The sequence below is a fragment of the Monodelphis domestica genome, chromosome 8, assembly GCF_027887165.1.
Source record: "Monodelphis domestica isolate mMonDom1 chromosome 8, mMonDom1.pri, whole genome shotgun sequence".
NCBI classification, from domain to species: Eukaryota; Metazoa; Chordata; class Mammalia; order Didelphimorphia; family Didelphidae; genus Monodelphis; species Monodelphis domestica.
The window spans coordinates 163,157,752-163,172,071 of record NC_077234.1 but is presented as its reverse complement, the minus strand read 5'-3'; the positions used below and the strand labels follow the sequence as shown (position 1 = coordinate 163,172,071).

At 33.2% G+C, this 14,320-nt stretch overlaps 1 protein-coding gene across 1 annotated transcript in view; it reads right to left on the bottom strand.

The window, feature by feature from the left end:
• The window catches only part of IPO5 (importin 5), a 69,642-nt gene that overhangs the window by 18,101 nt on the left and 37,221 nt on the right, over nt 1-14,320 (bottom strand). Inside the window, exons 12-18 of the mRNA XM_001377082.5 lie at nt 13,850-13,937; nt 9,913-10,019; nt 5,377-5,501; nt 5,186-5,275; nt 4,934-5,107; nt 2,238-2,456; nt 1,641-1,724 (exon numbers count right to left, since the gene is read on the bottom strand). Of these exons, the coding sequence (XP_001377119.1) occupies nt 1,641-1,724; nt 2,238-2,456; nt 4,934-5,107; nt 5,186-5,275; nt 5,377-5,501; nt 9,913-10,019; nt 13,850-13,937 (887 nt within the window). The remainder of the gene's footprint in view (nt 1-1,640; nt 1,725-2,237; nt 2,457-4,933; nt 5,108-5,185; nt 5,276-5,376; nt 5,502-9,912; nt 10,020-13,849; nt 13,938-14,320) is intronic.

The following is a 14,320-nucleotide window of genomic DNA, read 5'->3' as shown; positions in this document are numbered from 1 at the left end:
CACAATTGATATAGCACAATTTGTTCACAACACTTTGAGCTATTCCAAATTGATGGGTTTCCCCATAATTTCTAGTTCTTTGCCACCACAAAGATAGCTGCAATTAATATTTTAGAACATTTAAGCTCTTCCTTTTCCCCAGATCATTTTAGGAAAAAACTTACTAGTGGTGTTGCTAAGTCATACTGCAAACATACACAATTTTATAAGTCTTAGGCATAATTTCAGGTTGCTTTCCAAAATGGTTATCGGTTCACAATTCTACCAACAGTGTATTAGTGGCCTCATTTTTCCATACCCCCTCCAATATGTTATTTTGGCCCTTTTATTATTTTAGTAAATTTTATAGGTATGAGATATCTAAGAAATGTTTTGATTTGTATTTCTCTAATCAGTAACTGCGTATTTTTTCATATGGTAATATATTTTTTATTTCATCATCCAAAAACTTCATATCTTTTGACCATTTATCATTTGGGGAATGGCTCATTCGTATAAATTTGACAAAGTTCTCTAATTAAACTTCTATCTGAGAAACTGTCTATAAATCTCTCCTGCCCCAAATTTTCTGCTTCCCCTCTTTCATCTTGGCTATATTACTTTTACAAAACCTTTAAAATTTAATGTAATCAAAATTACCCATTTTACATCTCACAATGCTTCATATTACTTGTTTATGCATAAAGTCTTTATATATGGGAATAGATGTAAAAGTGGTTTTAAAAAGTGAACACAAGATTCATGAAGTCTACAAGTGCATTTATTATTTTTAAGATTTGCGGGTCATGTCTAACACACAGGCCACATTTACAAAAAATGAGCACATAGATGATATATTTAAAATTTAATGACATTACAGTAAATATTCAACTAAAATTTCATATTGGGGCACCAAAAAATCCAAATTGGAGAGTACCTTGCCTTATCCCCACTTATAGAAGAAAAAAACTAAAGGCTTAGTGATTTGTCCAAGGTCACCATCTATTAGTTGAAAGCGAAAATTTTGTCATTCCATCAAAACCCGAGTAAAACCCATATTTAGTGATGCTTTAATTATTTTTTGTTTAGAGTTCTCATTAGTTTGAGTGCTATGTAGGACAGGACATTATGAGTATGAGTGTGAGTGAGTGTGTATGTGTGTAAAAGTTCTTATGATGTATGTAAGAAAGAATAAAGAGTGCCAGGAAAACCAATCTGGAATCTCAATTGTCCTTTCTTGACCTACTAATTAGTCTGGAGGATCAGTTAAAGATAGCAATGAATGAAATAATCACAACTTGAACATTCATAGTTAAATTAATTCAAGAGTTCTGAAATGCTGTTTATGGTTGATGTTCAAATGTAAAGATACTTTCTTACACAGTTATCATGGCTGTGGAATTGCTAGTGGATTAATTATAATGTCTGTAAGCTGTAATATTCTTTCCTTTAGTCCAAATAGATTCTAAAAATGGAATGTAATATACAACATGTATTTTAAAAAACATTTAACTTTAAGGTATTATTTCCTTTAGGAGCAGCTATTCTTTTAGATAGTAACACCTCTGAAAATTTTTTCAGTGATATTAGAAAAAAGCTAAATTAATAAAAATATTTACATCATAGGACAAAAGCAATGGACTAATATCAGCATGATTTACCTGTGGGTCATCATCTTCTAATTCACTAAAGTCTGTCTGTGTCTTCAGCAATAGTTGCATCACATCTGATGCATCTTGCATAAACTAGAAACAAAGTATTTTCAAAATGAAATTCCAAGTGTCATTGATACAATTTAGAAACAGAAAACTTATTCTTATATAATATTTCATGGTTCTCTGAAAAATCTCAACCACAACATAACTTACTAGGTTACCAGACGCCTCACAATTTTAAGATTAGATAAAATACTAGATCTGTAAGAATAGATTATGTATTTTAGAAATTTAAAATTTTAGACTAAAAGAAAAGTGGGCTGTGAAAACATAGGTTAAGTAAATACTGTTATAGCCATATGTAAAGACAGTATCTTCAGAAAACTTTTTTTTTGGTAATCAGCAAAAAAGTGTCATTCTTTTAAAGTATTTCATAGTTTAATGGTTGTTTTTAGAAAAAGGAAAACTAATGAGATAAAATGGAAAACTGACATAATAGGCACAAAATCAAGTTTTAACAAAGGAACATATTTCTCTACTGTCAATGACATTTTCAATTGCCAAGTTATGAATAGTAAACACAAATTATTTCATAATTCTTACCTTTTCCTTCCCTACAGCAAGACCAATAAGACTAATGCATTCAATAGTTTTTCCTCTCAGAAGTCTGAGTTCTTTCTGAACAGCATTTTCAACTATGTGCTTTAGAGATGGCATAAATAAATCATAATATGGGACAAATTTTTCTTCTGCTGTATCTGCAACTGATGCAATAGAAGTCACAACTTGTTCCAAAACCAATTTGGTGCCTTTCTGAATCAGCTTGAAAAGAAAAACGAATAGAAAAAAATTAAATCACAAAAAGATAATTTGTGGTATGTAAATATAATGGAAAATTATTGTGCTACAGAATATAACAAATATGATGGATATAGAGAAGCATAAGACCACTTTGATAAAGTCATGCTATGAAGTCAACTGTGAAAACAACATTCATGACTATAACAATTTAAAGGGAAAGATCAACAAAACAATCAAAACTGAAAGCTGTGAAATTAAAAGACATTTGGCTCCTAAAGAATAATTTTGAGAAGGCACTTCCCTCCCGCCCCCAACTTCTTTGGTGGGGTATTATTGGGTGTAGGAACACTGCATATAATGCCAGACTTTCCCCTCATGTTGATTAGTTTCACTGAACTGTTTTTTTCCCCTCTCGTTAAGATTCTTTGTTATCAAGAGATGGCTTTCCCAGAGGCGGAGGTAGAGGATCTACAATGGAAAATAAGTGATGCAAAGACAAAGGAACTGAACAAAAAATATTATGTTCAAATATAAGTGATAAAAGTAGAGAGAAGAAAAAAGCTGAGATGAAGTCTTACACCTTCCCCGCACATAAACCCCAGAACTTCTACCTTATTTTGCAATACAATGTTGTCCAACACCTCCTACACCAAGCCGCCCATTTGCTTTTTTTCCTCCCTGATCCTACTATTTCTCATTTATATTTTCCATCCTGTACTGTACTTCCCATTTAACTTAAATTTAGCATTGACCTCCTAAGAGCCTACTGTTGTAGTTAAAGATGAATATTCCTTTCTCCCTTCAAGGTATTTTCAGTCTAGTCAGGGACATGATATACACACTCCCAAAATTGTAACAAAGTAGACTGGACTAAATGGATTATTTTTTAAAGTAGAAATCTCTTCCTTCTTCACTCCATCATTTACAAAAGGCCAGCTTCCTGATCTGCCTCCAATTGTTTGAGGTCATGTCACCCGTATACTTCAGTAGGATAGGAAAACCAGGCTTGGTTTTTGTACCTTAGTGCTGCCACTTTTGGATCATTGATTCTTGAGCTTCACTCTTCATACTGACTTAGATTAAATTGCTTTATTCATTTTTAGATTCAAACAATTTAAACTGTACCAGCATAAACCTGGCATCACTCTATCACTAATATTTTTCAATGACACCATAACCTCTAACTGGAAATAACTGAAACAAATTACTTAACATTACACAATGCTTTAAAATAAGCCCCCCTATTTAAATATATTACTATTACTTTTTACACAGTATGAACAATGGGATCAATAACTTCCAATTTGGAATAAAAAAACTTTTAGTTCAAAACTCAGCTATGTATGATCTTGGGCAAATCACTTTCACCCTGATCATCTGCAAAAATATAATAATTTTAGTACTATCTACTTTAGGAATTGTGAACAGAATACATACATTATAAAACGTAAAGTACAATATGAATATGAGGAATTAAGAAGCAACACTGTGTGAAATCTGGTTCACTATGGTGTTCTATAGTGAATTTGGCCCTACCTATTGCTCAGTAATTTTTAAAATAAATCTACAGTGGAATAATCATGCCCAATTATTTGGGATGGGATGGATGCAATGTGTTGACTACATAATTTTTGCTACCAAAATATGTAGTATTCAGGATCTATATTTTGAGTCCCAAAGTTGGGGGTGGGGGTGGGGAGAAAATAAGTTCAATAAGGACCAGTATATATATAAAGGGGGAAAAGGTGCATAGTCCATTCTGGTACTTGCTATTAAATCCACCCAGAAATTAAGAGTTCAGAACTAAATGAACAAAGGGAGAAGTAAAGAGAGGTGATTAGCGTAGCCTACTCTAGAACTGTCTTAAAAAGCTCCAAAATGTGACAGGCTGCCTCAGAAGAGGCCAGCATACAAGACCCACTTTAATGGGGAGTATACCCTGGGGCCTTAGAAGTCTACTCTTACTAGGAGATTGGGAACCAGAGAATGCAATCTCATGCCACACCATATTCCTTTACCACCTCATTCAAACAAGTCTCATCTTGCAATTCTTTTGTCCAACTTCCAATAGTGGACATAAGGAATTTCACAACAGTAGTGGTGAGGCTCTCTGGCAACAGCTCATAAGACTTATGGAGACTATCTTGTTTAAGCTGTCATTTTATGTATGAGGAGACTGAGGTCTTAAGACTTCACTAAGAAAAAATTGGAGACCTTTGTTCTACTGACAAGACAATGCCCCCAAAATGTCATGGGTTTCACAGTCTACTAGAATTAAATGGACTAGTCATTAATGCCTTAGGCTTCAAGCCCTTTCATTCTCCATTTTGGTGGTAACACAATAGGTACTACTAAGATTGTTACTTCAGCCTAGAAATTTATCAGATGGATGATGACCTAGTCTAAGATTTTTATACATAAATTTTCTCACAAAGAAAAAAAACATTTGGCAAAAATGAAAGTGATTTTAAAAAAGAGGACAAATCAGTTTCACCTACCTCCTGAAGTTTAATCACCATTATGGAATGAAGATGTTTCACCAAATTGTCTAAATATGGAATAAGCAGCGATTTGGGACAATCTTCTGTAAAATTAATAAGAGCCGCAGCAGCATGTGCCTGGACACGCTGATTACCTTGGTCTTCCATGGTTTGCAAAAGAGCTGCAATCACCTGTATAGAATAAAGACTCTTAGGAAATGGTCATTTTGCAACTTTCTTTTACCTTTGTGGGTTTGAGGGCTTACTTGCCTTCTCATGGAATTTCTTTTGGAAACCAGGTGCAAAGTCTGTTGCCATTTGTCCAACAGCATTACAGGCAGCATACCTCACTCTTGGATGCTGAAATCATATTTTCATACATATGCAAAAATGTTAACATTATAATTAAAGCTGAAATGAATTAACAAAAAAAATTGAACCAAATAGCTAATGGCACTTACAGGATCTTGAAGAAAAAGCAAAACAAAATTAACTATTTCATTTAGAATCCCCTCCATTTGCTGGTGACAACCCTCTCCAATGGCAGATAAAGCCATTAATCCAGCATGCCGGTATTTCCAATCAGCTGCAGAAAAATATTACAAATAAACGAATGATTATCATACAAATAAAAATAATTGTAAGATGAAAAAGATGAGATTTAAGTATAAAACCCCCCAAATACAGGCATAGTTTTCAAATTCTTATAAATGTTTTTACTTTAAAAAGTAGCTATGTGGGGCAGCTGTGTGTAGCTCAGTGGATTGAGAGCTAGGCCTAGAGATGGGAGGTCCTAGATTCAAATTGGCCTCAAACACTTCCAGCTGTGTGACCCTGGGCAAGTGACTTAAATCCCATTGCCCAGCCCTTACTACTCTTGGGACCAATACATAATATTGATGGTAAGAGTTTAAAAAAAATAGTTATGAAATTCTTCCCAAGCAATTTTATTAAACATAGGAAATGTTTCACACAATAGAATAAATTCCCAACTTCACATCAACACAAAAGGAATAGACTAAATCAGCATTAATACAAAATAATTATAAGAATTTGTACTCTACAAAGAAAATTCTTTATTGACATCACATGCAACATTATATAGACAGGTATTGTGATTTTTATAGATGGGGACACACTCAAAATAAAATTACAAAGTGGTAATGTCAGGAAAATAATGTCAAGCTCCAAAAAAACCCAGTACTGTGGTATAGGTATACATATAAATGTTGTTCCTTCAGGATAAAGGACTGACAGCTGAACTTTCTATAGTGTAGGTTTGCTGATTTTTAGAAATATTTACAAATCTAATTTTTAGAACTTATTTAGAAATGTTACAAATCAAAGTTCATTCCTTCCAAATTCTTTAAAAACTCAAATGCCAATAATGCTCCAAATGATAAATTTTAAATTTAGCTAAACTTTACTAATAAAGTATATCCATTTTTGCTTATTAGAATTAGTGGAGTATTTTGCTGAACATGAAAATGAAATGTAAATGCAATAGAATATTTACAGGTATAAAACTGGGTTGGAATGCAAACCTAACACTGCTAGATATGAATATCACATTGGGAATCTCCCAATTTTGTTTAATATAACTTTGACCTCACTCAATGTAAAATTGACCATGATTAAGACAAGGTATTAAGCTTTAGTGCCTGTATAAATACTATTCTCATCTATATCCAGCCACATTTCTACAAATGTTTCTCATTAGTTTCAGTTATTTAACTCTAATATAAATGTTTGGTGAAAATGAAGAATGAATATATCAATATTTGATGTTCTGCCTTTTCCCAACTTTGATCTTTTAATTTCCAAGAAAGGATGCAATTGCCAGATCACGAAATGAATATACCCTATGATATTTATATCTTGGTTCTGCAAATATTTCTAGCTCTAGAATTGAAAACGACTACATGCTATATCATTAGATACCAATTTATATGATGCTGAATGAGATATCTGGCAAACAAAAATCTGTAACAATAATATCGCTAAATACACATGGGTAGAGAAAAAAGGGAAAACATAGAAGATCAAGAAGTTTTTTCTTCTCAACTGTTTTAAACTTTACCTACTATATATTAAATGATTAGACAAAAAAGTTTCAATTTCCTTTAAAAAAATTCAAAAGCACTTAAAACTTAGAGATTACTCAAAGGAGGTCAAAGGAGGTCATTTAAGGAAGATTTGAACTATAAACTAACAATATTTTAAGGTTAGATAGATAACTGTCCATTTTAACTTTTCAATATTCTTTTATGAAAGAGTAGTAGATTACTAATGACAAAGGTGAATGAGTGGCTTTAAAATATATTTCCATTACACCTTTTTAGAATGCCTACTTTGGTGAGTATCTTGCATATGCTATTTTCATTTTCTTGCCACTATATTCTCTCCCTTAGATTTTTATTCTCATTATTTTCATTTTGCTTCAATTGGGCATTTCCACGTGAATGTTCCTAAAATACCTGTAGTTGAACACATTTCAAAACAAAGCTCATCATTTTCTCTGTAAAACTTATCCCCTTAATTTCTCTATTTCTTTTGTGGAACTATCATTTCCCCAGTCACCTAGGCTTAAAACACAGGATATAATCAGTTGACAATGGCTTGCTGTTTTTCCTTTCAAAAATATTTTCTATTTACAATGCCAAACATAGATAAATGTAAAAGACTCAAACAGGTTTCTTGTTGTTAGCATTTACTCTAAATTCATCCTTTCCGACTATTGCAAAGAAATTTTCCTAATACAACCAAATAGACAGCATTATTATTCCCTTGCTTAAAAAAAAAAAAGTGGTTTTTGATCAATCTGATTTGTCACTTAATCTCATTTTAATTTGTGTTAAATTATTTGTGGATATCATCATACTGAACTAAAAGTCTGTTGAGGGCAAGGGTTATGGTGTTTATTATGATATGCAACAGAGATCTAGGTGGTATCCAATTGTTTGGTAAGCAGGAAGCAGGCATTAAGTGCTTGAAGAGTTGAATTCCTTTTGCAAAGGAAACTGAGCATTCTCACTTGGCTTGCTGCACAACATAACAATGGAGAATGGTTGACTTGAGCAATTATTCAAGATTTTTAATGTGACCAAATTCTTATGCAATGAAATGAAGAGAAACAATGAAAATAAAGCCTAGGTATCCTGATAAAACATCTTCTTAAAGTATTTAATATTTCTAAGAAATTAAAAGTTAGCAAAGGACAGTCCCAGATCTCAAACTATACTATAAAGCAGTGTTTATCAAAACAATTTGGTACTGGCTAAGAGACAGAAAGGAGGATCAGTGGAATAGACTTGGGGTAAATGATCTCAGCAAGACAGTTTATGACAAACCCAAAGACCCCAGTTTTTGGGACAAAAATCCATTATTTGATAAAAATTTCTGGGAAAATTAGAAGACTGTGTGGGAGAGATTAGGTTTGGATCAACACCTCACACCCTACACCAAGACAAATTCAGAATGGGTGAATGACTTGAACATAAAGAAGGAAACTATAAGTAAATTAGATGAGCACAGAATAGTATACATGTCAGACCTTTGGGAAGGGAAAGATTTTAAAACCAAGCAAGACTTAGAAAGAGTCACAAAATGTAAAATAAATAATTTTGACTACATCAAACTAAAAAGTTTTTGTACAAACAAAACCAATGTAACTAAAATCAGAAGAGTAGCAACAAATTGGGAAACAATCTTCATAAAAACCTCTGACAAAGGTTTAATTACTCAAATTTACAAAGACCTAAATCAATTGTACAAAAAAATCAAGCCATTCTCCAATTGATAAATGGGCAAGGGACATGAACAGGCAGTTCTCAGCCAAAGAAATCAAAATTATTAATAAGCACATGAAAAAGTGTTCTAAATCTCTTATAATCAGAGAGATGCAAATCAAAAGAACTCTGAGTTATCACCTCACACCTAGCAGATTGGCTAACATAACAGCTATGGAAAATAATGAATGCTGGAGGGGATGTTGCAAAGTGGGGACACTAATTCATTGCTGGTGCAGTTGTGAATGGATCCAACCAATTTGGAACTATGCCCAAAGGGCATAGCACTGCTGGGTTTGTACCCCAAAGAGATAATAAGGAAAAAGACTTGTACAAGAATATTCATAGCTGCGCTCTTTGTGGTGGCCAAAAAATAGAAAATGAGGGGATGCCCTTCGATTGGGGAAGGGCTGAACAAATTGTGGTATATGTTGGTGATGGAATACTATTGTGCTCAAAGGAATAACAAAGTGGAGGAATTCCATGGAGACTGGAACAACCTCCAGGAAGTGATGCAGAGCGAAAGGAGCAGAACCAGGAAAACATTATACACAGAGACTGACACACTGTGGTTCAATTGAATGTAATGGACTTCTCCATTAGTGGAGATGCAATGTCCCTCAAACCGTCTGCAGGGATCTAAAAAACACTATCCACAAGCAGAAGATAAATTGTGGGAGTAAAAACACCGATGAAAAGCAACTGCTTGACTACAGGGGTGGAGGGGATATGACTGAGGAGAGACTCTAAATGAACACTCTAGTGCAAATACCAACAACATGGAAATAGGTTTGAATCAAGAACACATGTAATACCCAATGGAATCGTGTGTGGGCTATGGGAGAGGTGGTGGGAGGGGAGAGGGAAGAAAAGAAAATGATCTTTGTTTCCAATGAATAGTGTTTGGAAATGACCAAATTAAAAAAAAAAGTTAGTAAAGGAGAAAATAACAAAAACAATCAAGATACTTAAAAGAGACCACTGACTGAAATCATTGGCTAGGGGAAAGGGAAATGCAAAGATAAATGTCAAAGTTTATGGTTGTACAATATATCGAGAAAAGTAACACACTATAAATTTTGATCAATTCAGTGAAAAGGACCCTGGAATGGTACTGACAGGTTAAATGCCTATGATGTCTACAAACAAGTTCATCAAGAAATGATAAAAATTAAATCTAAAATAAAAAATGTCAAAGAAATGGCTTACGGTTCTGAAGCATCTGCATGATATGTTCCTTGATCATTGGTAAAACGAGTTTTCCACCAAGCCCACAAGCCATTCTGTCTAATGCACTCTCACCAGCAACTGCATTGCTAAACATAGAAATGACACATTGATAAATAGCTATTCATTAAAAAATACCATAGGAATCTTACAGAGACTGGTAAATTGGAAGTTTTAGCCTATTATTTTTTTAATATACAAAGTTTATGATAGTTGTTATAAGGTATTTTAAACAAAAAATAATAAGGCTACAGCATTAGTGGGGAAAGCAAGTATAGTAGCTTTGGGGTGATGTTTCAAATACTAGTGTGTTCAACTCTAAGAACAAAATAAAACCAATCATAAGAAAAAAGTTCTGGTACAAAACTGAAACTCAAAATGTTTTTGTTCACTATAGCAATAGTGATTTGAAATTTTACTTAGCGATACCAGATAGGTGTTAACACCATTTTCTTTCAAATTGTAGAATTCTATGGCTGGCAAGGATTTGAAAAATTCTTTCACTCTCCCTCACTACCCACTCCCCTTTCTCCAAAACTATACAATACAGATTTTGACTCAACAACCAGTTCAAATATTTAACAGTTTGTGTTCTAAAAATTTGTTATTAGTTCTACTCCAGATTTGTAAATGAGTATAAAAAAGGATATTCTTCCCTACTGCATAAAGGCAAATGATAACATGCTTTGACTCTTCCAACTGATAAGAACACTAGACCCAAATAAGCTAATTCACTATTTCTAAAACAAATAACCTAAATCATATGCAGCAAGAACAAATGCAATTACCTTTCTTAATATTCTAAAAATACTTGCTGTGTATATCACATAATAATATCTCAAATAATCAAACTATGTATAAGTGTTACAAGAATTAAAACATAAGTCATAGAAAGGAAAATGCAATAGTTTTTAAAAAACTTAAGTCATGACAGAACCATATCCAAAGGGCACTAAAAGACTGTCTGCCCTTTGATACAGTCTTACCATTGCTGGGTTTGTACCCCCAAAGAGATAATAAGGAAAAAGACTTGTACAAGAATATTCATAGCTGCGCTCTTTGTGGTAGCAAAAAATTGGAAAATGACAGGATGCCCTTAAGTTGGGGAATGGCTGAGCAAATTATGGTATATGTTGGTGATGGAATACTACTGTGCTGAAAGGAATAATAAAGTGGAGGAATTCCATGTGGACTGGAACAACCTCCAGGAATTGATGCAGAGTGAAAGGAGCAGAACCAGGAGAATAATATACACAGAGACTGATACACTGTGGTACAATCGAATGTAATGGATTTTTCTACTAGCAGCAATGCAATGATCCAGGGCAATTCTGAGGGACTAATGAGAAAGAACACTATCCACATTCGGAGGAAGATCTGTGGGAGTAGAAACACAGAAGAAAAACAACTGCTTGATCAAATGGTTCGATGGGGATATGATTGGGGATGTAGATTCTAAATGATCATCCTAGTACAAATATCAATAATATGGAAATAGGTCTTGATCAATGACACATGTAAAACCCAGGGGAATTTCATGTCAGCTATAGGAGGGGAAGAAGAACATGAATCTTGTAACCATGGAAAACCATCCCAAATTATTTAATTAAATAAAATTTCCCCAAAATAAATAAATATTGAAAACTATAAAAAGGTTAGTATATTTGAAAAAACAATGAATTTAATTACTTGGGCAAGAAATTAAAAAATAATATTTAAGTACTGTATAAGAATGAACACATTGTGTGTTTTCCTCTGAGCTCAGTACCTTGCCCCACTTCTCTTGAACATGGCATTGCCCTGAACCAGTTTTATCAATTCCACTTTTTGGAAAAACTCTTATAAGTATGCATTAAGTGATATGACGTAGTATGGTATGGTGAGAAGAGTACAGGGACCAGGAGTCAGGAGACCTGTGCTCTAACATCAGCTTTTTGTATTGTCTATGTCAAACAGGATCTTAAGTGTAAAAAAAAAATAATTCTATTGACTAACACACACCAGAGTGATGTATGGAAAAAACACTTGGTATATGAATGTTAAAGAGATTTATCACACATTAAATTTATTCTGTCACATTTATATTCCCTTGTGATTCAGGTTTTTTTAAGAGATGTTAGGAATTTCCACCTAACACAACTGAAGTGAGAAAGATGTTCTGAAAACCTTCAAATGCTTTATGAGTTATGTTAAGTAATATGGAAGAATAGGAACTCCGATAATTACCAGCTATGTACCTTTGTACTACATTCTTAATCTCTTATCTTCAGGATTCTTGTGTGTAAAAAAAATACTCTTACTTATAACAGAACTTCTCAGAGTTACTTACAGAAGTGTTTGCAAGTCTTAAAAACCCCAAAACATAAAAGAGAGTGGTTGGTCTGGCATAAAATAATTCTAGGGCCATGAAACAAGATAACCATGTGAAATCCTCCTTCTAATAGTTTAAAGCCAGTGGGAAAGTTTTTTACTTAATCAAAATTGGCTAAAAGAGTCACCTGGACAACAATTCTGAGAGACCTGTGAGAAAGAATTGTGGGAATAGAGACACAGAAGAAAAAGGCCTCCTTGATCACATGGGTTGATTTGGAGATATGATTGGGGATACTCTAAAATGATCACGCTAGTGCAAATATCAATAACAAAGAAATAGTTCTTGATCAATGACACTTGTAAAAACCAGTGGAATTGTGCATCGGCTATGAGAGGGAGGTGGGGAGAGGAGAGGGAAAGAACAGGAATCTTGTAACCATGGAAAAATATTTTAAATTAATTAAAAAGGAAAGAAACCATTAAAAAGTAAAATTAAAAAAAAAATAATTTAATTTAAAAAAAAAAGTCACCCAGACAAAAAAAGGAATTCATCACAAAATTTAAGTTTCAACTATGCTTCATTTTTTTGCTTTAAATAAATCTATAAGCATTTGTGGGAAAGGAGCTTAATGAATAAATGTGTTAACAGATAATAAAATGGCATTTAAAATAACCAGAAAAAGTATGCTACTAATAAAAGAAGTGGTGACAGATTATGGAAATAAGTCTGTGATTCCTTTTTAGCAAATTAGAGGGGAAAAAAAAGCTAAGAATTTTTGTCAAGCAAAATAGAAATAGGAACTAGTATACTCAATTCTTCAAAAAATGTCAACTTAATTATGCAGTCTCTTTCTGCTCTAAAATTCACTATATTCTGGGGAATATCTGACTTTGCAACATGTATCCTTGCTCAGACAGAGATGTTAAATGACATGCTTATGCATAAACATTAAACATGACAAGCTGTCAGACCTAGATGGCTATCTTAGTATCAATCAAAATACCTTGAAGTATGAATAATTTAATTAAAGATCAAATGAAAGCTATACGATATACTGATATACTTCAAGTTAGAATTTCAAAGGGTTCTGGTTTGCAAAGAACACCAGAAAAGGCTTTGTCGTATTTGATATATAAAATCATCAGTGCTTGGGATGTATACTTCTTTCTTATTTTAAAAGGTTCTTAATATTGTATTTGTTAGTTTTATATGACTAGACTGTTGTGGCCTAAGTCTAAAAATCAAATGAAAGGAAAAGAAAGATGATGAGTAATAAAAATACAGGACACAGAAAAGTAACGGGTTGAAAATTTATTCAGAGAGTACCCTAGACAAAAACTGGATTAACAAATTCTAATCTCCCTCACCTGTTACTTTAAAACATGCTTAATAAAATGTCATTACTCATTTATTTCCCCAAAGTAGTTTCTGAGATAAGTGATACAAATATCACATCACAAACTGAGTCAAGCTAAATTAGAATTCATAAGCGTTCACTCAAAGTCTTAATAAAATGGCATTAAAAAAACAACCAGAGTGATACCAAAAGAGTTGATGACAGATTATAATTTAGACCATGTGTCTGAGTTTTATCCAAGCAATTACCTGTCAAAATCATCATCTTCCAGCTCATCAGCATTTGCCCAATCTTCATCTTCTTCTAGGTCTACCATCATTGCTAACATCTGAGGAACTAAATACAAAACAATTACTTCCTATCTACAGAAATAGGTTTTTAAATTTGATTCCTATCCCCACCACCTCCGCCCAAAACATTAGAAAGTAAAAAATTTTTAAGTCTGAAAAGGTCTCTGATGAAATTTAAATAAATATCCTGTTTGGAAAATGGCATTAGTAGAAGTACTTCTGGATTTGGATTCAGTGAAGTCTTGAGTTTGAATCCTGCCTCCTGTTATCTACAAGCAGAGACCATGTGTCCCAATCATTTAAACTAAGACCCAGCAATATCAGGTGTATAAATAGGTAGGCTCCTTATTTTCAAAAGCTACTGTGATGATCAAATAAGATATTTGTGAAGTACTTTGTAAACAGGTACTACATAATTCCATTTTATGA